The sequence below is a fragment of the Tenrec ecaudatus genome, chromosome 18, assembly GCF_050624435.1.
Source record: "Tenrec ecaudatus isolate mTenEca1 chromosome 18, mTenEca1.hap1, whole genome shotgun sequence".
Classification (NCBI taxonomy): domain Eukaryota; kingdom Metazoa; phylum Chordata; class Mammalia; order Afrosoricida; family Tenrecidae; genus Tenrec; species Tenrec ecaudatus.
This window is the reverse complement of record NC_134547.1, coordinates 15,025,567-15,048,948: the sequence shown is the minus strand read 5'-3', so window position 1 is coordinate 15,048,948 and position 23,382 is coordinate 15,025,567. Positions and strand designations below refer to the sequence as shown.

Here is a 23,382-nt window from a genome sequence, read left to right as displayed (position 1 = left end):
GCTGCGGGCCACTTCCGGTGCCGCCGCGAGAGGTGCGCGCCGCGTTTTCCCTCGTGGTGGCGGTCCCCGCAGTGTCGCGAGCCCCTTCCCAAACTTTGGGGGCATGCGTTCGCAGCCCCCGGGACGCCGACCGGGCCTTGCGTGCGGGGAGAAGTCGCGGCGGACGCGGAGGTTTGAGAAGGCCAGGGCGGCGGGGTGCGTTTCCCTCGCGGGGACTTCTCCGTCGGGGGCGACGCGCGTGTCCCCGGGTTGGAGCCGGGCCGGGGCGCGTGCCTCGCCTGACTGGAGGGTCTCCCGGGATCTCGGCCCCCCGTCCGCCGCCCCAAGTCTTGCACCCGCGCTGCCGGCACCGCCTCCTGGGCGCTTCCGTTTGGCAACAAGCTCGCCCACCCACCTATCCACGGCCAGGGACTGGGCAGGGGTGAGGGTGGGGGTGGGGTCCCGGAGGGGGGGTCCCCGAAGCCGTAAACACGTAGTGACGCAGCTCCATCTTTCTGCCCCGCAGCAGCCGGTGGGTTCAAACCACCCATCAAAGGCGACTGCTGATCCCCTCCAAAAAAAAAAATTATTTTTTTTACTGCCAGGAAGTGAATTCCGACTCATTAGCGAGTCTGTAGAACTGCGTTTGTTTGGACTCTGAGGCTGCAAATCTTCTCGAGAGCAGAGCTGACCGCCTCATCTATTCTCCCGGGGAGAGGCTGGTGGTTTCGAACTGCGGATCTTGAGGTTAGCAGCCCAACACCTAACCCACTGCGCCGCCGGGGCCCCCAGTTAATGGAAAAGTGGTTGGTTTTTAGGTACCTTCAAGTGGGTTCCGACATAGAGCACCCCTGTGTGTCACAGTCAGCCCATCTTGTCGAGGGCCGCCTCTTTCTGGCCGCTCCACTTTCCCACGCATGATGCCTTCCGTCTCTCCTGAAACATGCCTAAAATGATAGGTGGGAGCAGGCTCCCCATCCTTGCCTCTAAGGAGCATTCTGGCTGTGCTGCTAATTCTAGATTTGTTTGTTCTTTTGACAGTCCATAGTACTTTCAGTAACCAAAAAGTCGGCTGTTGACACTCTTCAGCTTCGCGAGTGAGTGAGTGAGTGTGTGTGTGTGTGAGAGAGAGAGAGAGATGCTGGGTGTAGAATAGGGGTGGTAGTAAAAGACCTGGCAGTTTTGCTGCTCCAGTAAAGATTGACCTCCCACAAGAATCCAAACCCACTGACTACTCATAGGGACCGTTAGGGTTTCCCAGGAGATCACCCGGGGAGCAGCTGGGGGCTTTGAACCACCAGCGTTCACCTGATCGCACCAACAGCCTAGAAAGCCCCAGGGAGCCCTCCTACTCTGTCCTACGACATCTCCCTCAACCTCATGCTCAGAAGAAGTATAGGTGCTTTTATCACAGCTTTGTATGAACCGGACAGTCCTCAAGGTGTAAAGTAATTCCCTGCACGTGACGAATGGTGATGTCTAGTCGTCACCCATCGGAATCCCATTGCTGAGGACAGTGGGCGTCTGGTTGTCCCACTAGTGTTTCGTCTCCTGAGGAGGAGCTTGAGGTTCCCTATTAATGATTAGGGAACAGGCCCCGGTGACCACGCTGTCCGAATAGTCCTTTGCAAATTCTTCTGTAATAAAGCACACTATCCAACTCACTCAGAAAGCAACGCTGTGGAACTGATTCCGACTCACGGAGACCCTGTAGGACAGGGGAGAACTGCCCATGTGGGTCCCCAAAGACTGTCCATCTTGACCGGAGCAGAAAGCCACATTGTTCTCCTCAGGAGCAGCTGGTGGGTTCGAGTCGCCGTCCTTGTGATTCGAAGCTCAGAGCGTAGCCCACTCCGCCCGCAGGGCTCACCTTTCCACCCAAATCTCCTTAAAAATGGATGCAAAGATTCTGACTTCTCCAGAAAGCCAGTCAGCCTTCACTTGTGTTTTCTCTGGGAGAATTCCCAGGCCTTTGAAATGTCCTGAGCAGTTGAGCCTTGGGCAAATGAACCGGGGACAGTATGACCAGGCTTGAGACCACATAGTTTCCTGATGCCAGCTGATTGCAGGGAGGGGGTGTGGCTCAATCCACCTGGTGCCGATCAGCCGGAGAGGAGGAATATCTGACACTGCATTGCTGTCACTGAGTACAGTAAAAATGACAGTACATTAGATGTGTCGGCAAATGATTTTATGTATATATTTTAACATTGTAACTGCTCCACCTTGGGCCCTCCTGGTTTCCCTGTACAGAGTGTTCCTGGGTGCACCCACGTTAATGGCTGGAATGACTCCCGCCAGGTTCCATTGCTTTGCTCTTTACCCGCCGACATCAGGGATGTAGTCAGAGCTGCCCCTGCAGTGGCAGGATTCACTTTGAATCCTGCAGGAGGTTGGACGTTCCTGGGTCCTTCTGACCTCTCTCCTGAGGAAGGAGGAGGCTGCTGCTGGCAGGTCAGAGGGAGAATGAAGTGCGGTTTTGGGGGGGCCTGGATGTCATGATTGTAATGGACAGCCTCCTCTTCTTACTCCCCAGCCCCCACTTCTCAGAAAGGACAGCTTGGAGGTGGAGACGGCGACTCCTGGACTCCTGGTAGAGAGCCCCAGGTGAGTAGGACTGGGCATGCCTCTTCTGCAAAGTTGCTCATGTAGGTTGTATGTGTGATGTGTGACCTAAACTGACATGAGTTAACATTTAGTTACTAAGTCTCATTATAACCAAAAAACCCACTAAAACACCCAAGCCAATCGCCATCAGTTGATTCCAGCTCATAGCAACTCTATAGAACTGCCCCTGGGGGTTTCTAGGGCTTTACCTCTTTCCCAGGGCAGACAGCCTCACCTTTCTCCCATGGAGCTGCTGATGGCGTTGAACCACTGGCCTTGCAGTGAGCAGTTCCGTGCATCATCCCACTACACCACCTGGGTGGTAAGGGTTTAATAAAAATAACCACTGCCAAAGAGAGAAAGGAAAAACCAGTGCTGTAGTTTCTTTGTTTTCTTTTGACCTTTTCTGTAGTTTGGTTTTAAGGCTTTTTTACACTCACAATTAATTATTCTCAGGAAGGAGATCCCTGGCCCGATTTCATTCCCCCGGGGACCTGCCTTCCACCCAGAGCAGCTCATGTTTTTCTTTCCTGTTCTGAAGCCATGCTCGCAAGGTGTGGATTTCACAAGGCAGGACAGAAGGTGGGTGGCCGGTCTCGCCTGCTCTCAGTTAAAGCGGAGGGCCAGGGGTCCGTCCTTTTTGCTGAGATGGGTCTACTGATCTTCGCTCTCCCATCCTCTTTCCCGGCCTTGTTGGAGTTGTTCCATCGGAGCGGTTTGCCTCGTCTGGGATCAGTGGTGGGTGGCTCTGGAAGGACTGCTCAGCCTCAGTCTGTGATTTCGGTTCCTTTGTGTTCTGATGAAGCGTGAACATTACAGGACGGGGCACCAGGGCTCTCTGAAATGGGCCCACCTCCAACTAAGAGGAGACAGCTGCGTCTGAGTCCAGATCCGGAGGTCATGGTTGTCCTTGCTGTTAGGTATCGGTGCTGTCACGCCGATCAGCAGATCGAAACACCGCCTGGTCCTGCGCCATCCTGACAGTGGTTCTTAGGGGTGATCCCCCGCCCGGTTCATGATCTGTGATGCGGCTTCCAAGGACCCCGGAGAACTGGCTGCAGTCAGATGGACTGCACCCTCAAAGCAAGACGAATGGGCTTGAAATCGTTCCCCGAGCTCCTAAAACCATTCTTAACGGTTTCATTTTATTTGATCCCAAATTATGTTTCATATTCTCCTCCGTAGCCCCTAACCTTCTACTGAAAGTCAGTGGCAGGTTGACCCTTTCTTCTTCACATCCGATTCTAGGGGCCCCTTGCTCCTCCTAGCGTGGGTCCGGAATTGACGAGAACCACAGGGAGGCTGGCAAACACCTGGACGTGTTTCTCTTTCTGTGAGATACCCTGGGTTTTCCTTTTCTTCCAGATGTTTCTGTGGGTGGCCCTGGTCCACTCAGCTGAGTGGCCAGCTGGAGAGTAGAGAAATTCTACTTCATGGGGGCCTTCTGTGGGACGAGGAGGAAGTCGAAGGGGCCTTCAGGTAGCTGCCACATGCTTGTTCTTCAGGGGCTCTGTGGACTGATTTAGGGTCCCCAGATGCCCCAGACTGTGATCTGAGTCACCTTCTTAAAGATACCAGCCACAGCGAAACCCCAGCTGGCTCACCGTTGGTGTGGTACAGCACCGTGTGGCCCCGCACTCTGGGTCAGAGAGGTCCGGATGCTGGGTGTGGGGCAGTGCTGGGCTCTTTTGATAGTTGGGCCTTGTGTCTGCAGACGTTCCACACCGAGCCTTTGAAACATGCGGCCACGTGTTACTGCGGGACCTTCCGATAGTGGTGCTTTCACAGTCAGGCCATGCTGACTGGGCGCCCTCTGTGTCTAAGGCCCACATCTGGGGGAGGTTCCTTTATGATTGGGCATTCCAAGGGAAAGACCTGCTTACATTCATTTAAAGAAGAGTGTTCTATGTGGACGGACTAAAAACTCACCCTTGAGCTTTTAGGGTTCATGTTTCAGTGAACATACAAGTCTTTTGTTGTTTTTAAATCATTTTATTGGGGACTCGTACAACTCTCATCACAATCTATCCATCCATTGTGTCAAGCACATCTGTACATTTGTTGCCATCATCGGTCTCAAACATTTTCTTTCTACTTGAGCCCTTGATATCAGCTCCTCATTTTTTCCCCTTGCTCCCCACACCCCCATACAAGTCTTTTTAAGTGGCCATGTGTTCTCATTCACTTATTAGGTAGATTCCCTAGGAGTCCCAATAGCATGCTGGTTGCCTGCTGGACTGCCAACCACAAGGTCAGCAGTTCAAAACCACCAGCCTCCTGGTGGGTCAAAGACAAAGCTTCCTGCACCCATAAAGAGTTATAGTTTTGAAAACCCACAGGGGTACCTCTGCCCTATGGTATAAGGGCACAATGAGTCGGAATTAACTTGATGGCAGTGAGTTTGGGTTGAGGGTGGATTTATTTTCTTTTTTAATTTTATATATATATACTTATATAGATAGACAACATAAGAAATAGACAATTAATTTATAAAGCAGTACAAATGGCTCAGTGCAACTCACTCCCGAGAGACAGTTATGAGACACTGGCAGTCCTTCAAGTTTTGAGGGCCGCCGCGTAGTCCTCTGTGGAGCAATTCAGGCTATCCAGCCACAGACAGCAAACAGCAAGGCAGGTCACCAACAGTCAGCCAGATGACAGGGTCTGACAGTCCCCAGCTCAGGAGATATAAATTCCAATGGTGTGGCAAAGCAAGTCTTGAAGGAACTTCAAATTACAGTGACACAGTCCACGGGTTAGGTGTCCCACAGGTAGTGTAGCTTGCAAATGGAGGCACAGAACAAGCAAAGCATCCGCACACTGGTCCGATGATCAAAGAGCAAGAGAAAAGAAAGGTGAGGCTCGTTGAGCCATTTATCTCTCCGCCCTTCAATTAATTCCACATGTGTTCATTGGCCATTTTTGCACAATAAACGTTAACTATCTCAGGGCCTCAAGGGTGAGAAGACCCAAAAGGAAGTAGAAAGAGGAGGGAAAATGATTCACTGAGCACTTATGAAAGTTCTAAGCACTTAATAAACAAGATCCATTTGTCTTAACAACTCTGATAGCACTAACCCATAAGAACGCCACAGGACGGAGAACGCTCCCATATGCTTCTTAGGCTGTAATGTTATAGGAGGAGATTGTCAAGTCTTTTTTTTCTTTAATCATTTTATTGGGGACACACAACTCTTATCACAACCCATACAGACATCCATTGTGTAAGGCACATTTGTACATTCATTGCCTTCATCATTCTCAAAACTTTTGCTCTCCACTTAAGCTCTTGGCATCAGCTCCTCATTTTCCTGCCCCCTCCCCTCCCCCTCCTTCATGAACGCTTGATAAAATATAAATTATTATTTTATCATATCTTACACTATCTGACATCTCCTTTCACCCACTTTTCTGTTGTCCGTCCCCCAGGGAGGAGGTCACATGTAGATCCTTGTAATAGGTTCCCCACAACCCACCCTCCATTTACCCGCCCAGTATTGCCACTCACACCCCTGGTCCTGAAGGGATCATCTGTCCTGGATTCCCTGTGTTTCCAGTTCCTATCTGTACCAGTGCACATCCTCTGGTCTAGCCAGATTTGTAAGGTAGAATTGGGATTCAAGATAGTGGGGGGGGGGGGGGGCGGAGCGGGCCAGGGGGAAGCATTTAGGAACTAGAGGAATGCTAGATGTTTCATTATTGCTACATCGCATCCTGACGGACTCATCTCTTCCCCAAGACCCTTCTGTAAGGTCCAGTAGCCTACAAATGGGCTTTGGGTCTCCACTCCGCATTCCCCCCCTCATTCACAATGATAATGATTTTTTTGTTCTGATGATGCCTCATACCTGATCCCTTTGACACCTCATGATCACACAGGCTGGTGTGCTTCTTCCATGTGGGCTTTGTTGCATCTGAGCTAGGTGGTTACTTGTTTACCTTCAAGCCTTTAAGACCCCAGACACTATATCGTTTGACAGCTGGGCACCATCAGCTTTCTTCACCACATTTGCTAATTCACCTGCTTTGTCTTCAGCGGTTGTGTCGGGAAGGTGAGCATCATAGAATGCCAATTTAATAGAAGAAAGTATGCTTGCATTGAGTGAGTACTTGAGTGGAAGTCCAATGTCCATCTGCTACCTTAATACTAAACCTATAAATATATGCACATAGATCTATTACCCCATGCTGATATATAAATATATTTGCATATGTACATGCCTTTATTTAGACCTGTATAAATACCCTTTGCCTCCTAGCTCTTTCATCTATTTCCTTTTACTTTCCTCTTGTCCCACTATCATGCTCACTCTTCATTTGGGTTTCAGTAATTCCTCTTGGTTAAATTACCCTTGGTCACTCCCTGCCAGGCTTCCTACACCCTGCTCACCACCGATTTGGATCACATGTGCTCTTGTCCTTGGGTTTCACACCACTACCTTTCCCCCCACATCCCCCTCTCCCATGTCCCCCTGGATCTGTTGGTCCCGTTGTTTTTCTCCTCCAGATTGTTCATCCAGCCTATCTTATTTAGACACCTGCAGAGATAATGACATGCACAAAAACAAGACAGGGCAAAACCAAGCAACAATATACAACAAACCAATGACAAAAACCAAAACAAAACACAACAAGAAAGAAAAGCTTGTAGTTAGTTCAAGGACTGTTTGTTGGCCTTTAGGAGTGTTTTCCAGTCCAGTCTTTTGGGGCACCACGCCCTGGCCCCAATGTCCACTTTCAGCATTCCCTGGGTGTCAGGCGAAGCCAGCCCCTAACACATCATTAGGGGTCCGGTAGGTGCAATTGTACAGCGATAATAAGATCATAGTAAAGTTATAGAGAGCATGAGAGATAGAAGAGAAGCATTGAAATAAATGGAGTCAGACACGATTCATAGTAGCGTGCTCACCTCAGCCCCGCTTGGTGGTCCATGTGGAGGGAGAGAGAGATTTTAATGCTAACCCAGGCTTTTTATGTTATCTGGGGACATGCAAGCCCCCTAATTACAGGCGAGGACAAACATCACAGGAAGGGGTTGTGCTATAGATAATGCAGTAATGAGAGGGGGTGGTCTAGGGAAATACACGCAATAGGGAGAGGAGGGATTGGGGGCATACATGCGCCAAGATGGGCGGATCATAGATATAGGATGGCAACTTAACTTTGGATGTCAGAGTCAGTTTGGCCTGTTCCCTGACTCATCTGATGGAGATCATTATTGGTAGGGTGAGAACGCTTGGTCGCAGGCCTCAGGGAGGAATGTTTATTGTCCCCAATAGCAGGGAGCAAGCCTACCCTGTAGTCTGGGGACTAACTGCCCTCGGTGAGGATGTCTTTAAGTGTTTGACCTCTCCCCACACCTGGGGACCTCGCTGCTCCGTTCCCTTGCTGTTCTGTTGCACCCCCTTAGTGTTTTGCCTCGGTGTGGTGAGATCAGATCGGGTGCAGTTCCCACACTGTGTCTCCAGTGTTGTCCCTGTAGGGCTATGGGTCAGTGAGGGACATTATGCCTCATAGTGGGGCCACCATGTGGTCCTCTCTGTGGATTGGCTGCTTTAATCGGGAACATCGCTCTTAAGACCTGGTGGGCCAGGATGTGCTCTACTCTCTTCTCCTCCCCTTTCATCTGCTGCAGTGTGCTCCAATCAGATATGTCCCTCTCCCGAAGTTGCAGATTCAATGCCATCCTTTGAAATAAATTCTTCTGGGGGGAGGGGCAAGTGTCCATGTAGTAGTTGGGATTGGGGCCGGGGCCTCAGATGCTGTATCTTTTGATAGCCAGGCACCATCAGCATTCTTCACCACATTTGCTTATGCACCCATTTGTCTTCAGTGATCATATCAGGGAGGTGAGCACACAATAATATGATCTTTTATTCTTTGAGGCCTGATAACTGATCCCTTCAGTACCTTGTCATCACAGGCTGGTGTGCTTCTTCCATGTGGGCTTTGTTGCTTCTGAGCTAGATGGCCGCTTATTTACCTTCAAGCCTTTAATGCCCCAGATACTATCTCTTTTGATAGTGAGGTACCATCAGGTTTCTTCACCACATTTGCTTATGCATCCATTTGTCTTCAGGGATTGTATCAGGGAAAGTGAGCATCATGGATTGCCAGTTTAATAGAACAGAGTATTCTTGCATTGAGGGAGTACTTGAGTGGAGGCTCAGTGTCCATCTGCTACCTTATAACCAAACCTATAAATATATGCACATAGACCTATTTCCACATCCTCATATATAAATATATTTACATATGTACATGCCTTTATTTAGACCTCTATAAATGTCCTTAGTCTCTTAGCTCTTTCCTCTCTTTCCTTTTATTTTCCTCTTGTCCCACCATCATGCTCAGCCTTCATTTAGGTTTTAGTAATTCTTCTCGGTTACATTACCCTTGATCACTCCCGACCAGGCCTCCCACACCCTCCTCACCACCGATTTGGATCACTTGTTGTTCTCTTGTCCCTGGGTTTGTTAACACCCCTTCCCTTTCCCCACCTCCCCTTCTCCCATGTCCTCCTGGGACTGTCTGTCCCGTTGTTTTCTCCTCCATATTGTTCATCCATCCTGTCTTATTTTGACAGACCTTTGGAGATAATAGCATGCACCAAAAACAAGACAGAGCAAAACCCAGTAACAAAAGAAAACAAAACAACAACAACAAAAAGCCAATGACAAAAAAACCCAAAAAGCACAACAACAACAACAACAAAGAAAAGAACTTGTAGTTAGTTCAAGAACTGTTTGTTGGCCTTTAGGAGTGTTTTTCGGTCGAGTCTGATGGGGTGCCAAACCCTGGCCCCAAAGTCTGTTTTTGGTATTCCCAGGGCACTTCATTGCCCTGTTCACCTTGCTGTTCTGTTCTACATCTTTAGTGTTTTGCCTCGGTGTGGTGGGATCAGATCAGGTGCATTTCCCACACTGTGTCTCCAGTGTTGTCCCTATAGGGCTATGGGTCACTGAGGGACATCAGTGGGGCCGCCATGTGGTCCTCTCTGTGGACTGGCTGCTTTAATCGGGAACATCGTCCTCAAGGCCTGGTGGGCCCGGATGTGCCCCACTCTCCTCCTCCCCCTTCATTTGTTCCCATGTGCTCTGGTCAGAGACGTCCCTCTCCCTGAGCTGCAGCTTCATTGCTGTCCTCTGAAATAAATTCTTCTTGGGGGAGGGCAGGTGTCCATGTATTGGGGGTTGGGGCCGGCCCCCCAGTCGTGAGGGTAGATTTCCCTAGGTAGATTAACTTGCTGAAAACCAAACCAAACCAAAGCTGTTCCCCAAAGTTACTGTATCAAACTTTTTTCCTCTAAGTCTCTGGCTTTTCTTTTTAAACTGTTAGCAACGTTTTATTTGCTCCTTGTTTGCATTCTTGGCTTGAGATTCTTTGCCGTCATCCTTCCACTTTTCAGGGTCTTCTGTCTGTCAGTTTTGCAGAGGCCCTCTTAGTTTTCATGAAAACTCAGCAACAGAGGGGTTTGTGTTTCCTCCCAGCATGTTCGTCCACGGAGGAGCTCCCGAAGGTCACGTAAAAATGGGGTAAAGAGACTGGAACTGTTCTGTGAACTCTATGTTTCACTTCCTTGTGAGAGAACCTTCATAGAAAACATTCAGAGACTCTATTTGGCACTTTCTCTAAAAGGTGTGAATGTCTGCCGTTAAGCAGAAACGTCCTAAAAACACCTCTTTGGCAACATTAACTGCAGACATTCACACATTCACACCTTTTAGAGAAAGTTGTGCCAATTTGAATATTGTGGTTATGGCAAGGATTTCCTCGGGAAGACAGCCAAGCCTGTTTAACAGATTCTTCAGAGGCTACAGGGGGCCCTCACTGGACAGAACAGTCCCGTCAGCCGTCCAGGTATCTTCCTCTGGTAGAAATGCGCTTTATAAGGATACTGGCGTAGTACAGACTACCACACACACTCACAAAGAGATCAAAATCCCTGCTAGGATTCTGACAGACGTCCTGTTTTACAGAGGACAGCATTCTGGCCACAAGTTACTATCAGTTAGCTCACGATGACAGAGCTGGTGAGAAGCCATGCCAAAGATTAGAACAGACATGTGAATGGAGCCCTGGTGGCATAGCGGTTAAAGGTCGTGCTGCTAACCACAAGGTCAGCAGTTCAAAACCACCAGCTGCTCCACAGGAGAAAGGCGGGGCTTTCTACTCCTAAAAAGTTACAGCCTCAAAAACCCACCGGGACAGCTCTACTCTGTTCTATACGGTCACTGAGTCAGAATGGACTCAATGACAGTGGATTTAGAGCTTGCATATTGACCCTAGAGCTGACCCTCATTCAGTACATTGTCTCACATTCTGTGGATGTGGGATCACAGTTACTGCCTTGGGGCAACCGGGGCAACACTGGTGATGGGATCCCCAAGCGTGTTCACAGAAAGTGTTCGTTGAGCCTGGCTTCAAGAGAGTCCAGGGCATCTGGTGTCCACGCCATGCTCTGCACATCAAGCTGGGCACTGCCCCAGCCACCCAGATGAGGGGGCCTCCTGGCTGAGTCACACTATGTGTCTGTGAAGGAGAGTGACACCCCTGGCCACCGTTTTACGCCTGTCTGCTCCTCTCCTAGGTCGACATCCCCTGGACTGTGCATCCCGGGGCTCTGCGCGTCTGCAGAAGTCGGAGGGAACATGAGCACGTTCCTGGTGAGTGGGGCGCCCGTGTCGACTCAGATTGGACACGTGGCTTCCTCTTCCTTACAAGACCTCAAGGAGAACAGTAGACATTTGTGGACCTTTTATTTGGGGGAGGAGGGGCAGGTGCTTGCTAATTGTGTTTAGAGGTTATTTGCATTTGTTTTGAGGTTTTGTATTATCTTTTTTCCCTCTCAAAGATAAAGAGTAGAAGGAGGCATGTGAATGAGCCATTTCCATCCTCCAGCGCTCTCATTGGCGTGCGCTCCGTTTCCATTGGCTCCTCGCCTTTGTCACATGGACGGGTCCTTGTGCACCTCAGGAGCTCTCTTGGTTGGTGTAGTGGGTTACACATTGGGTTACCACCCTCGATGCCCTTCCCCAGGGACCGGTCTCTCCTGAGAACATGCCCAAAGTGTGTGAAATGAACTCTTGCCGCCCTTGCCTCGAAGGAGCAGCCTGGCTGTACTTCACCCAAGTCAGAGCTGTTTGTTCCTTGGGTCATCCATGGCACTTTCAGTATTCTTCGCCAGGGCCGTAATTCACGTGTCTCGTTTCTTCTTTATATCTACCTTACTGATTGTCCAACTTTCGTGTGTGTGTGTGTGTGTGTGTGTGGTTTCTCCTCAAAAGAAACTTTGGTTGCACAAGCTGTGGAACATTCATACACTGAGACACTAGGACAGGTAGAGTAGCATGCCCGGCTCACCTCCAGTAAGGGACAGATGGTTGGAACATGAACTCAGGAATGGTGGGTACAACTCGGTGCATTCAGGGTTGGAGTTCAGGAGGGTGGTGTTTGCCTTAAGAGTTGAAGGCATGTTCTATCTACATGTCCAAGAAAAGGTACCCAAAGCTTGTAATCTTGGCCAACAGTGAAGAAAAGTATCAGAGCGTGTGTGTGTGTGTGTGTGTGTGTGTGTTAGGAGAACCTGGGTATGTTCACATTCTATGTCACAGGGAATTGGCCATGATTTTAAGCAGTTGGTGAATTTGCCATGATTTTAAGCAGTTGGTGAATTTGCCATGATTTTAAGCAGTTGGTTCCAGAATTCAACATTTAGAGCTGCAGGGGTTTTCCCCGAGGACTCCAGGTGAGGAACGCAAGGGCTCTCATTCACTGCCACCCTCTGGGCAAGGCTTAGGAGCCTAGGTGTTAGGGCATTACAGGACAGAAAGGGGAGGCTGCATCATCGACAAAAGAATTCACGTTCCTCAAAATCCGGAACAAGTTGCTCTCATCCTCCCTACCTTTCCCAGGGCACCATGGCTCTAAGACGGGACCCCTGTGTTTGGTGTCGTAGGGATCAATGACGTTCAAGGACGTGGCCGTGGTCTTCACGGAGGAGGAGCATGAGCTGCTGAACTCCACTCAGAAAAAGCTGCACCAAGATGTGATGGTGGAGAACTTCCGGAACCTGATGGCAGTAGGTGAGGACAGCCTCCCCTGGGCAGTCTGTGATCTCATGGTTCTAGTCTTGACCGACCTAGGACTGGTCACTTGAGTTTGGGGCATGGCTCCCCTGTGAACATTGTCTGATGAAGTGAAACAAAGGGTCAGGGTTCCCTCGGAAGGAAGGAGCACATGGCCGCACAAATGCTGGCAGGAGACGGGGAAGCAGTGGAATTACAGTGGACGTTGGTTAGAGCGTCAGCTTGCGCTTTAGCACTACGTATTTATGTTTGAGATTTAAAGTCAATGGTATTCAAGTGCATCTTCTTCGAAATAAATGTTTCTCTGCTTTTGATTACCTGTTGTGTGTGCAGTAGGAACGCAAATGCCCACTAAGCTGGGACCTGTTGTGGGTTCATTTCAAATGTGTGATGTGTAGTGTCATGTGATATGTCATGCTTAATGTCTTTAAAGACAAAGATATTTCTCCTTTTTTAAAAATCATTTTATTGGGGCCTTGTGCAGCTCTTATCACAATCCAAACGTACATCCATTGTGTCCAGCACATTGGTACATTTGTTGCCCTCATCATCCTCAAAACATTTTCTTTCTACCTGAGCCCTTGGTATCAGCCCCTCTTTTTGCCCCCTTCTTCCCCTATTCTCCCTGCCTCATGAACCCATGATCATTTATAAATGATGATTTTTTTTTCATGGAAAGAAACTTCACTTAGAAAGGAGGCAGAGACTTTGGGTGATGAAGACGCCCACTGAAAGACAAGGACATTCAGATTAGAACCGACACTCATGCGTCACTTAAGATTCAAGATGCCGTATATACTCGAGTAGAAGCCGAGATTTTTCAGCACGTTTTTTTAAGCTGAGAAAGGCTCCCAGTTTTTTGTGGTAAAATTAGGTGCCTCCGCTTATACTCGAGTATATACGGTATATACTGTGAAGTAGGACGTTAGGTGTTTCGGATGTTGTGCAAATAGCATATTGTAGTCTAGTTCTTTTTTCTCCCTCCTGTAAACATCTCAAACAGACTTCTTGCCACAGCAGTGATTTCGCTTTCATTGGAAATGATCTTTAAATATTCTCTTAGATAATCTTTTTATTTTATTGTTTAGGATTACAGTGATTGAGGAATGTAATGTCCCTAAATTGCAAGCAGTCACATTCACCGATTTCCTACCCTCAACGTGTTTGATAATCTTTTGTTTTACTTCCAGATTGATACCAGCTTGTTTTTCACTGGTCCTGGTTTTGCAGAATTTGGGAGCCATGATGCGCTCATGGTAATATTTTAAAAAAAACCATTAAACAGAGATAATGGAATACAACAACGCAAGGCATACACGCCTGAGATTGGTGACCAGTTAAAGCCACACTCTTAGACATGACATTTTTTTTCCATTCGAGTGGATGCGGACTCTTAGTGACCCTCCAGGGCAGAGGAGAACTGCCGCCCTGTGAGCTTTGGAGACGGTGACTCTTTACAGGAGTAAAGAACCCCGTCAGTTTCCCCAGGAATGGCTGATGGTTTCAAACAAGTGACCTTGAAGTTAGCAGCCCAACATGTAACCCTCTGTGCTATACTATTAGGCACTAAATTTTTTTTTTAGAATAAAAATTACGTGGCACACATAAAGCCAGACTGTAGGGACATGCATAGGACACGTGTATTGTGACTATCTGGGCATTGTATGTCTAGCAGGGAAATCTTTCTATATGAGGTAGGCATGTTGTGTAAGGGCAGGTGTTGGGTTTCTTCCCTCCCATTTTCTGTTGGGACCAAGAACTCTGTTAGGATGTTAGGGTCACAGATATATATGCTGTTGGGCATAGTGAAAACAGGCAGTGTGTGACCTTTTCTCCTGTCTGGGTATCGTTTCAGGCAGAATGCGACCCTTTTTACAGGATTTGATGTCATAAGATGGCACTGTTTTTTAAGTTCTCCTCCCTCCCAGATCTCTCTCTCTCGCATCAAAGATTAGTTTTCACTGGTTTATTCCCCGCCCCCCTGGAGACGAGGATGATGTGAATTATTGTCAAGTTTCAGAATCATTGATCATCCCTGCACCCATTCCCTCACTTTGCCCTCATGAGTAGTCTTCTCAGCAGGAGCTTGCTTGTGTTGTTACCATCAGTAGAGGATAATGTATTCTTCTCCCCAGTCTGCCTGTCATTGAAGTTATTTCGAAGCCTCTTAGTTCTAGAGATACTGGTAATAATTTTCCAATACAATAACCAGAGACAGTGCTCTATACGAATAGTGAAATGTCTGCTGAAACAGGTCAGCCTCTCACATTGAAGTCTCTTTAAGGGAGAAAAGGGGCCTTCTCCTCTGTCAGACTTCCATCTATTGTTGCTAGGTGCAGTCATGCTGGTTCCATCCCATAGTGATCAACAGAATGACACACTTCCGAGTCCTGCACTGTTCTACGACCTTTCTTCCTGGACGCCACCATTTTGTTACATATTGCAAATCCTTTGTGCCTGAGATTGTGGCCCAGTTTGGGAGTGAGTTGTTCATTATGTTAATGATTCAGGATTAGGAGGGTATTCATCTTGCGTGGGCGCCTTACTAGAGGGTGTGTGTCAGGTCACCGCACTTAGTCCCCTTGGTGTGGTCAGTATCCAGTATATAGCAATGTACTTGCAACACTCTCTCTCTTGCCCCGGATCCTGCATCTCCCGTATATTCATCTCCCAGTTCTTGAGAGTGAGTCAGCAGCTGGCCTCTAATCTGACTTGGTTCTCCAGGTTCTGTAGCCTTGTGAGCAGGCTGCCTATTGATTAGCCTGTCCATTTGGGTTAGTTAGCCCCTTTAGCCACGTGGGTCTGGTGACACACAGGAATTTGGACCATGCCAGCCTATACAGCCCCATGCGTGAGTGTGAGTTCTGTGAGATACTGCAGTGGATTATGGAACTTAAAGAGGAGAAGGACCATGCAGTGTTTCGTTCTGTTGTGCATAGGGTCGCTATGGGTTGGCGCTAGTTGATGGCACCTAACAACAACAACAAGAGGAGGAATTGTTAGAGATGATGGAATATTACAGCAGTGTGGAAAAGAGGGACATTTGGGACATCTTAAGATTTACATCCTAGGGACCAGTCTTGTACTAAAAGAAAATATTGGTATGTGATCCCTCCTCACAGTCTTTGCTGTGATTGAAACCCATTGTTGCAGCCACCTTGTCAGTTCCTCTCATTGAGGGCTATTCTTTTTCACCGACCCTCCACCCAGTATGGTGTCTTTCTTCAAGGACCGTTCCCTCCCAATAATATGTCCAAAATACACAAGACAAAATCTTGCCATTGGAGTATTCTGGCCATACTTCTCACAAGGTTGATTCCATGGAACATAATTTTCATAGCACTTTGTTGGGAATTTTTATGAAGACAAAAATTTTGCTATATGCAATCTTTCAGTTGTGTTCTGCTTCTCACTAAACTCTGATATTCATTGGTTAAAATTTTATTGTGAAAACTTATACAACAAAACATACACCTTGTAGATTCATTATTATTTCCAACCTCATTTCTCTAAGTGCAGAAGTTACTAAGGCAGACTCTACACTAGCTGAAATCCAATGGAAACAGCAACAGAATAAGTTTGTATTGTACTAATAATTTTTGAAAATTCAGGCTTTGTTTTCTAAACTGTACCTCATGTAGTGGATTTGGTGTTCTGTAATGGGTCGTGCTAATGCTAACTGGGTTGTAGCCCAGGAGACCTACTCTGGTGTTGATGTCATATACAGCAGAGAGTGTGATACACGGTGGAAGAGATCATCTGACCCTGGTTCGGCAATGTTTCTTCCTCCAATTGTGAAATCGTGAAAACTGTTAATAAATCAGTTGCCTGTCTATATCTCTGAATTCTCTGTCCTTACAGGAGGCACGATCCCAAGGGATTTGGAGACTGTTACACAAACAGGAGCACACGAGGATGCGTCCAATTCAAATATCTGGCAACACATTTCAGTGGACTTAGCCAGGTGTCAAGATTTGATGATAAATAAGTCCCAGTTGTGTAAACAAGATGATTTGCCCTCTCCAGCTGCAGGAGGAATGTCAAGTTTTCTTACTGGCGAGAAACCTTACCAGTGTAATGGGTGTGTGGAAACCTTCAAATATGTCTCCAGCTGTGGCCTCCATCATTGTTTACACTCAGGAGAGCAGACTCACCCATGCAGTAAGTGTGGAATACCCTTCATTAACATCGCAGGTCTTCTCAACCACCAGAGGCTTCCCAGAGGAAGAAACTGCTGTACACCTGATGAGTGTCGTAAGGAAGTTAATGAGGGCCCACTTCTGCACAGTCATGTGAATGACCACACTGCAGAGAAGCCACACAAATGTGAGGAACGTGGGAAACACTTCAGGCATAAAACAACGCTCAGTGTTCATCGCAAAAGCCACGCAGGAGCACAACCTTATACTTGTGAGGAATGTGGGCAGGACTTGGTGTCTTTTTTGCATTTTCACGAACACCAGAAAATCCACCCTGGCGATAGACGATTCGAATGTGATATGTGTGGTGTGAACTTTTGTCATAAAGGAGAGCTTACTGCTCCCTGCAAGGTCCACGCGAGAGAGACGCCTCACAGATGTGAGGAATGTGGGGAGGGCTTCAGTCACAGGGCGGATCTTCAGACTCACTATGGAATCCACACGGGCAACAGTCCAAATAATTATGGGAAAGGTTCCAAGTTCTCTGTACTTCTGCCCCATCAGAGAGTGCACAGTGGGAAAAAACCATTCAAATGTGAAGAGTGTGTGAAGTCCTTCAGCAGCAGATCAAAACTTCAGATTCATTGCCGAATCCACACAGGAGAGAAATCTTATAATTGTGAGGCGTGTGGGAAGGGCTTCCGGCAGGCTGCACACCTCATGACTCATCAGAAAGTCCACAGCGGAGAAAAACCGTTCGTCTGTGAAGAGTGTGGGAAGTACTTCCGTAGCAGGTCCATTCTTCAAGTGCATTATAGAATCCACACTGGCGAGAAGCCCTATACATGTGAGGGTTGTGGGAGGGGCTTCAGGCAGGCCTCACACCTTTTGTCCCATGAGAGAGTCCACAGTGGAGAAAAGCCGTTCAAGTGCGAAGCGTGTGGGAAGTCCTTCAGCAGCAGATCAAATCTCCAGACGCACCGTAGGATCCACACGGGCGAGAAGCCCTACAGCTGTGAGGAGTGTGGGAAGGGCTTCAGGGTCGCATCGCAACTGTCTACCCATCACAGAGTCCACAGTGGAGAAAAGCCATTCAAGTGTGAAGTGTGCGGGAAGCATTTCAGAACCAGAGGGTATATCCAGATGCACTGCAGAGTCCACACGGGCGAGAAACCTTACAACTGTGAGGAGTGTGGGAAAGGCTTCAGGCAGGCCGCCCATCTCTTGACCCATCAGAGAGTCCACAGTGGGGAAAAGCCCTTCAAATGTGAAGACTGCGGGAAGAGTTTCTGTCAGATTTCACACCTTCAAGCCCACCAGAGAGTCCATAACGAAGAAAAGCCGTTTAAGTGTGAACAGTGTGGGAAGGGCTTCAAGTGGAGTTTGAATCTTGACATGCACCAGAGGGTCCACACCGGAGAGAAACCCTATAAGTGTGGGAAGTGTGGGAAGTCCTTCAGCTATGCCTCAAGCCTTCAGCATCACGAGCGTATCCATACTGGAGAGAAACCCTACAGATGTGATGTGTGCGGTAAAGTCTTCACTCGACCTTCACAACTGTACTCTCACCGAAGAGTTCACATTGGAAAGAAACGTTAATGGTGTGAGATTGGGTTTAAATTGAGATTAAATGTGATCCGTGACATAAGTCATGCCAGTAGTCAATTCTCTGGAAGTGATAATATTGCTAAGAACTCAAGAGAATCGTCGTCACTGGAAAGAATTCTACAAAGTGAAAAATGTAATCGGTTAAGTGCAACCTTAAGGATCCCTGGTTGTACTGTGGGTACTGCTACCCACAATTCCACCAACTGCTCTGTGGGAGAAAGCTGCTGTCCGCTCCCATTTACCACCTTGGAGATTCTACTTAAGTTCAGTATGAGTCATCAGCCACTCAATGGTGTTGGGATAGATTTATGTGACACCTAGGTTGGTGAAGTTATCGGAGCTCAGAAAACATTGGAGTATTAGTCTACTATTCAGCCTAGCTCCTATCAGGGAACCTTTCTAAGTGGTACATTAGGGCTTCAGTTAGCACTTTGGGATTTATTGGACATCATTCAAGACACAAGCCTCGAGAAGAATAAGCGCTTGCTCTTGCCTTTAACAAAAGCATAATGATGGGAATACCAAAATTATATAACTATTTAAATATTTTTATTCAGAATGCCAATAAAATTAATATTCAAAGAAACAAACTAAATGTAGTTCCTCATTATTGTAATCTGTAGGATTAATAGGTTAGTATGGTATTGCAAAGGAGGCCTGGTTGCTGAATGTCAAGCACTCGCTGAAGGAGAGGCTGGAGGTTCAAGTGTAGCATTGACCTCATGGGAGAGAAGCCCTGGCTTCCATAAGGAGCACAGCTTAAGAAGGCCCTAGGGGCAGTTGGGTATGAATTGAAATCGACTTCGTGGTCACAAAAAGAGCAGCTTGCTTTCATTGATTCTGGTTCTCAAGATGAATCTTATTACTCGGGGCTCTGAATATTACTCGGTCCGTAGTAGCAATATCAGTAGAACTATATTTTGTGATTCTTGTGGCCATGCAGACTGACCGCTGTTCACCAGGCAACAGGTCACGGCATATTCAACAACCGAATGAGAGCTTGTCCATACACTTTGAAGGTGTCCGAAGTGCTAACGCATAAAGATGGTGTGTTCTCTGGCCTGCTCTTCTAATTTAGGAGGAGAAAAAAAATCATCATTGGCCCCACACTCATTCATGTGAAGTGGATGCCAGGCATACCTCCACATTCTAACCTTTTTTTTTTTTTTTTTTACCAATCTGGATACAGCCATTGCTCAAGATTAAAAAGGAAAACAAAAAAGATCTCATCAGATCAATGGTGTTACTGAGCTTGTCGGGAGAATAACTAAGTGCGTATATGTATATCGAGGTCAACTGTACCGAGGAAGATACTGGGGGACAGTATATCATCATCGTGGTGGGCCCTCTGGGTAGGACCAGTAAGGACAAATGAGTTTGAATGTTGTTTGATGCTATTTTAAGAGTACATGGTTAAAGGGCTTTTACCGGCTTGGTTACCCAGGGCTGTCCTTAGAGAAATACCACAAGTGGCTGTTTTTAAAGAATAAAATTGTATTTTCTCACAGTTGAGGCAAAAGTTCAAAAATCAAGGTGTGGCTTAGGGGGCTGCCCTCACTGATTGTTCAGTGGATTCTTTGGTGCATGTTTTCTCCTTATGTGCATCTTTGTCTATCCTCATGGATTCATTTGAGGATTTACCGTATACACTCGAGTATAAGCCAACCCGAACATCAGCTGAGGCACCTAATTTTACCACAAAAACTGCATTCAAAATGTGCCGGGAAAACTCAGCTTATACACGAGTATATGCAGTACTCTAAACTGGTATAAACCGTATGTACAAACACTCATGTAAAGGTACCATGAGCAGGATTCCAGGGAAGATTTGAGAGGACCCTTCTCACCTTCTGACACTCAGCAAAACACATCTAGGAGGGAGACGGGTTCCCATGATTGGTTTTGAGGATCATGGGTGCTTGATAAGGTTATTGCTGCCTCAATAGAAATGATGTGTCAGGGCTGCTAAGCTCCCTCTTGTGTGATTCACTTGGAGTACTCATGGACTATGTTCCGCTCAGGCCACACACGCTTTTCCTGTGCCGTGTGCATCTGCATAGACATTTTCAGTGCCTGTCTCTGGTGTCTATGCGAGTTGAGATGGTCTCAGCTTGGGATGCCCATCACCACTCACAGGAGAGAGAAAGGTTAAATAAAACCACTCCAAATTCTAAAAAAAAAAAAGACGTTTTTGTTTTCATGAGTGTGATTTATTGCGTAGTGAAAGGATACCAAGAAAAATAAACAAGCAGGTGGCATCCTCATAGGGTGGGACCAAGCGGCTAAGCTGTACGGAACCCTCTCCTTTTGATTGGTTAGTTTTCCATTCCAGTAGGCTTAAAATGATAGTTCCTAGAAGTAGAAAGGGGAGACACTACCATCAACAAAAAAAGAGAAGTGGAACTTGTCCTTTAGGTTCAAAATCCCTCTCCTGAAACTTCTTGACCCAGGAGAAAGCTGTGACCCTGGAGACGGCGAGAGACAGCAGCAGAACTAACATCACATCGAGTCAGTGGCGGACTCCCTAGTGTACAGAGCGAGAAGGAGGCTTGCTGTGGGAGTGTTGTGCCTCTAGGTATCTCTCAGGGACTAGGTTTGCAAACCCACAGAGCCAAACACCTTCTGGCGGGAAGTCTACTGGAGGAGTAGAGTGTCTCTGGTTATGCAATCTGCACTAAAAGATTTCTGTGCCACTTAGCACTTACCAGGGCTAAGGTCAGACCAATGCTGGCAAGGGCCAAAGAGGGGCATACCCAATTAGGGCTCAGAAGAGGCTACCCTGATGAGAAAACTATCCTGCGTCGAACCTGAATTTTAACCAGTTACTTCCCTAACAAACGCCATCACCATGAGTATCGCTGTGAGTTCTGTGTGGCCATTGCTGTGGGAGGCATGGTTGGTGTCCAAATTGGTAAAAGAGTTTGGAGGGTGGAGTCATCGATGACCTTCAACTCGTAAGAGTTAGCTTTGGGCTAATGCTGATGGTGATTTTTTGTCCTCCCCCTTATGAAGTTAGAAGAGGTCAGATGCTGCCTCCACACCATTTTTTCCAGCTAGTAACCTAAATAGTGTCTTCCTCCTAGGCTCTGTTTCCAAGGTAGAGTGTGAGACACAGCCTAGTGAAATGATTCTACCTTCCCAAGTGTTTGGAGTCATATCTAAGAATCCACTCCTAGTAACTAGATCACAAAGCCTTAGTCCTGTGGTTCTAGAATTTTGTGGCTAGTGTCTTACATCTAATTTGCTGAAGCACTTTGAGTTCATTTTCACACGTCCCGTGAGGTATAGATGTAGCTTCATTGTTCCTCTGTCAGGGTACCCACCCCTAACACATCTCATGGGTCCAGTAGGTGCAATTGTACAGCGGTCATTAGTAAAGATTAGTAAAGTCATAGAGAACATGAGAGAGAGGAGATTGAAATAATGAAGTCAGACACATTTCATGGTAGCATGCTCATCTCAGCCTCACTTGGTGGTCCACATGCAGAGAGATATTTACTGCTAACCAAGGCTTTTATATTCTCTGGGGACATGCAAGTCCCCTAATTAACAGGTGAAGACATACGTCACAGGAAAGGGTTGTGCTCTAGGTAAAACAGTAATGGGAGGGGGGTGATCTAGAGGTATCCATGTAATAGGAAGGGGAGGTCATAGGGGTATACATGTGACAAGATGGGTGGATCCTAGATTCAGGATGGTAGCCTAACTTTGGATGTCACTGGACCGGTTAAACCTATTCTCTGGATCTCCATAGAAACCATTATCAGTAGAGTGTAACCCCTACAGGGACCAGTCTAATGGCTGCAAACCTTCAGGGAGGAGTAGCCCGTTGTCCTTAACAGCAGGCAGTGGGCTCCTCTTGTGGCAGGACCAGATGGTAGTCTGACAGCTGACTGCCTTCAGGGAGGCAATTTGACAATCATTTACCATGAGCTGCAAGCAGTGTCCTAAGTCTAACATATATTTGGGGGAGACGACTTGTGAGAAATCTTTGTTTCCCACATTCCTCCAAAAATTAAACAAAGAATAGGCCGTATGACCCAGTAATTAGAATAGAAAACATATGTGAATGGAAATACACAGCAGCACTGTTAACAATAGGTACGTGGTACAAAAAGCCCAAATGCTCTCTAATGGGTAACGGATAAGATGGTGTTGTGTGAGATGATTTATGCCCACTATAAGGGTGCCAAGCCAACTTTGAAAAGTCAGAGGTTTTCATTTTTATATTATCTTCTTGACCTATCTGTTCAATAGAGGTACGATATATGCATTGACTGGAAGAAATTAAATTGGAAGAATGTGGGGTACCAGCCCTCACAACCAAATGGGTCCAAGGGGCGGTTGTGTAATGGAGGAGGGGTAAAATTAAAGAGACATCAGGCAAGACAAAGCATGCAAGGGCTCACCTCCGTGATCATGACTTCAGGATCTGGGTCCGAACACAGAATATATTTCCAACAGAGGCATATATTCTCTAGGAGGTTGCAAGCCCCCCAATTATAGGTAACCACATACGTAACAAAGTAGGCTGTACCCTAACCCTAAAGCACTCCCGAGTTCATTGGAGGAGTAACCTAACACCAGTGCCAGGGCAGGTAAGGGGGCGTGGCTGTCTTCAGAGTCTAGAGAGCTATAGTTAGAGCCACTGGCTAGATAGCAATCAGCCATGTGCTTTTAAGAGGTCACTTTAAGGCAACACTGTGATGGGAGGATATTGTGGGGAACACTATTAATGATGAGAATGTGATTGGGAATCACCTCTAACTCACAAGAGTGAAGGCTTCCCTTCACCCCAGAAACCCAGCCTGGCAGGCTTCTTACTATATGAGCATAAAGGATTCCTCCATATACGCTCTCATCTGTTTTCTGCTGCCCACACACAGTAGGATTGGCCCTAGGACTACATCTTTATGGGAGCAAAAGGTCTCGTTTTTCTCCCACAGAGCGATGAGTGGGTT

At 47.3% G+C, this 23,382-nt stretch overlaps 1 protein-coding gene across 2 annotated transcripts; it reads left to right on the top strand.

Annotated features, from left to right (window-relative positions):
- LOC142432345 (uncharacterized) lies at nt 1–18,986 on the top strand. Of its 2 annotated transcripts, none has more exons than XM_075537489.1 (6): nt 1–171; nt 585–726; nt 2,516–2,586; nt 11,177–11,252; nt 12,545–12,671; nt 16,536–18,986. In XM_075537489.1, exons 4-6 carry the CDS (start codon nt 11,238–11,240, stop codon nt 18,410–18,412), a joined length of 2,019 nt encoding a protein of 672 aa, XP_075393604.1. In that variant the 5' UTR covers nt 1–171; nt 585–726; nt 2,516–2,586; nt 11,177–11,237; the 3' UTR covers nt 18,413–18,986. The 2 variants fall into 2 exon arrangements, with proteins under 2 accessions (XP_075393604.1, XP_075393605.1); XM_075537490.1 differs by having other exon boundaries at nt 1–195.
- The last annotated feature ends 4,396 nt before the right edge of the window (nt 18,987–23,382 follow it).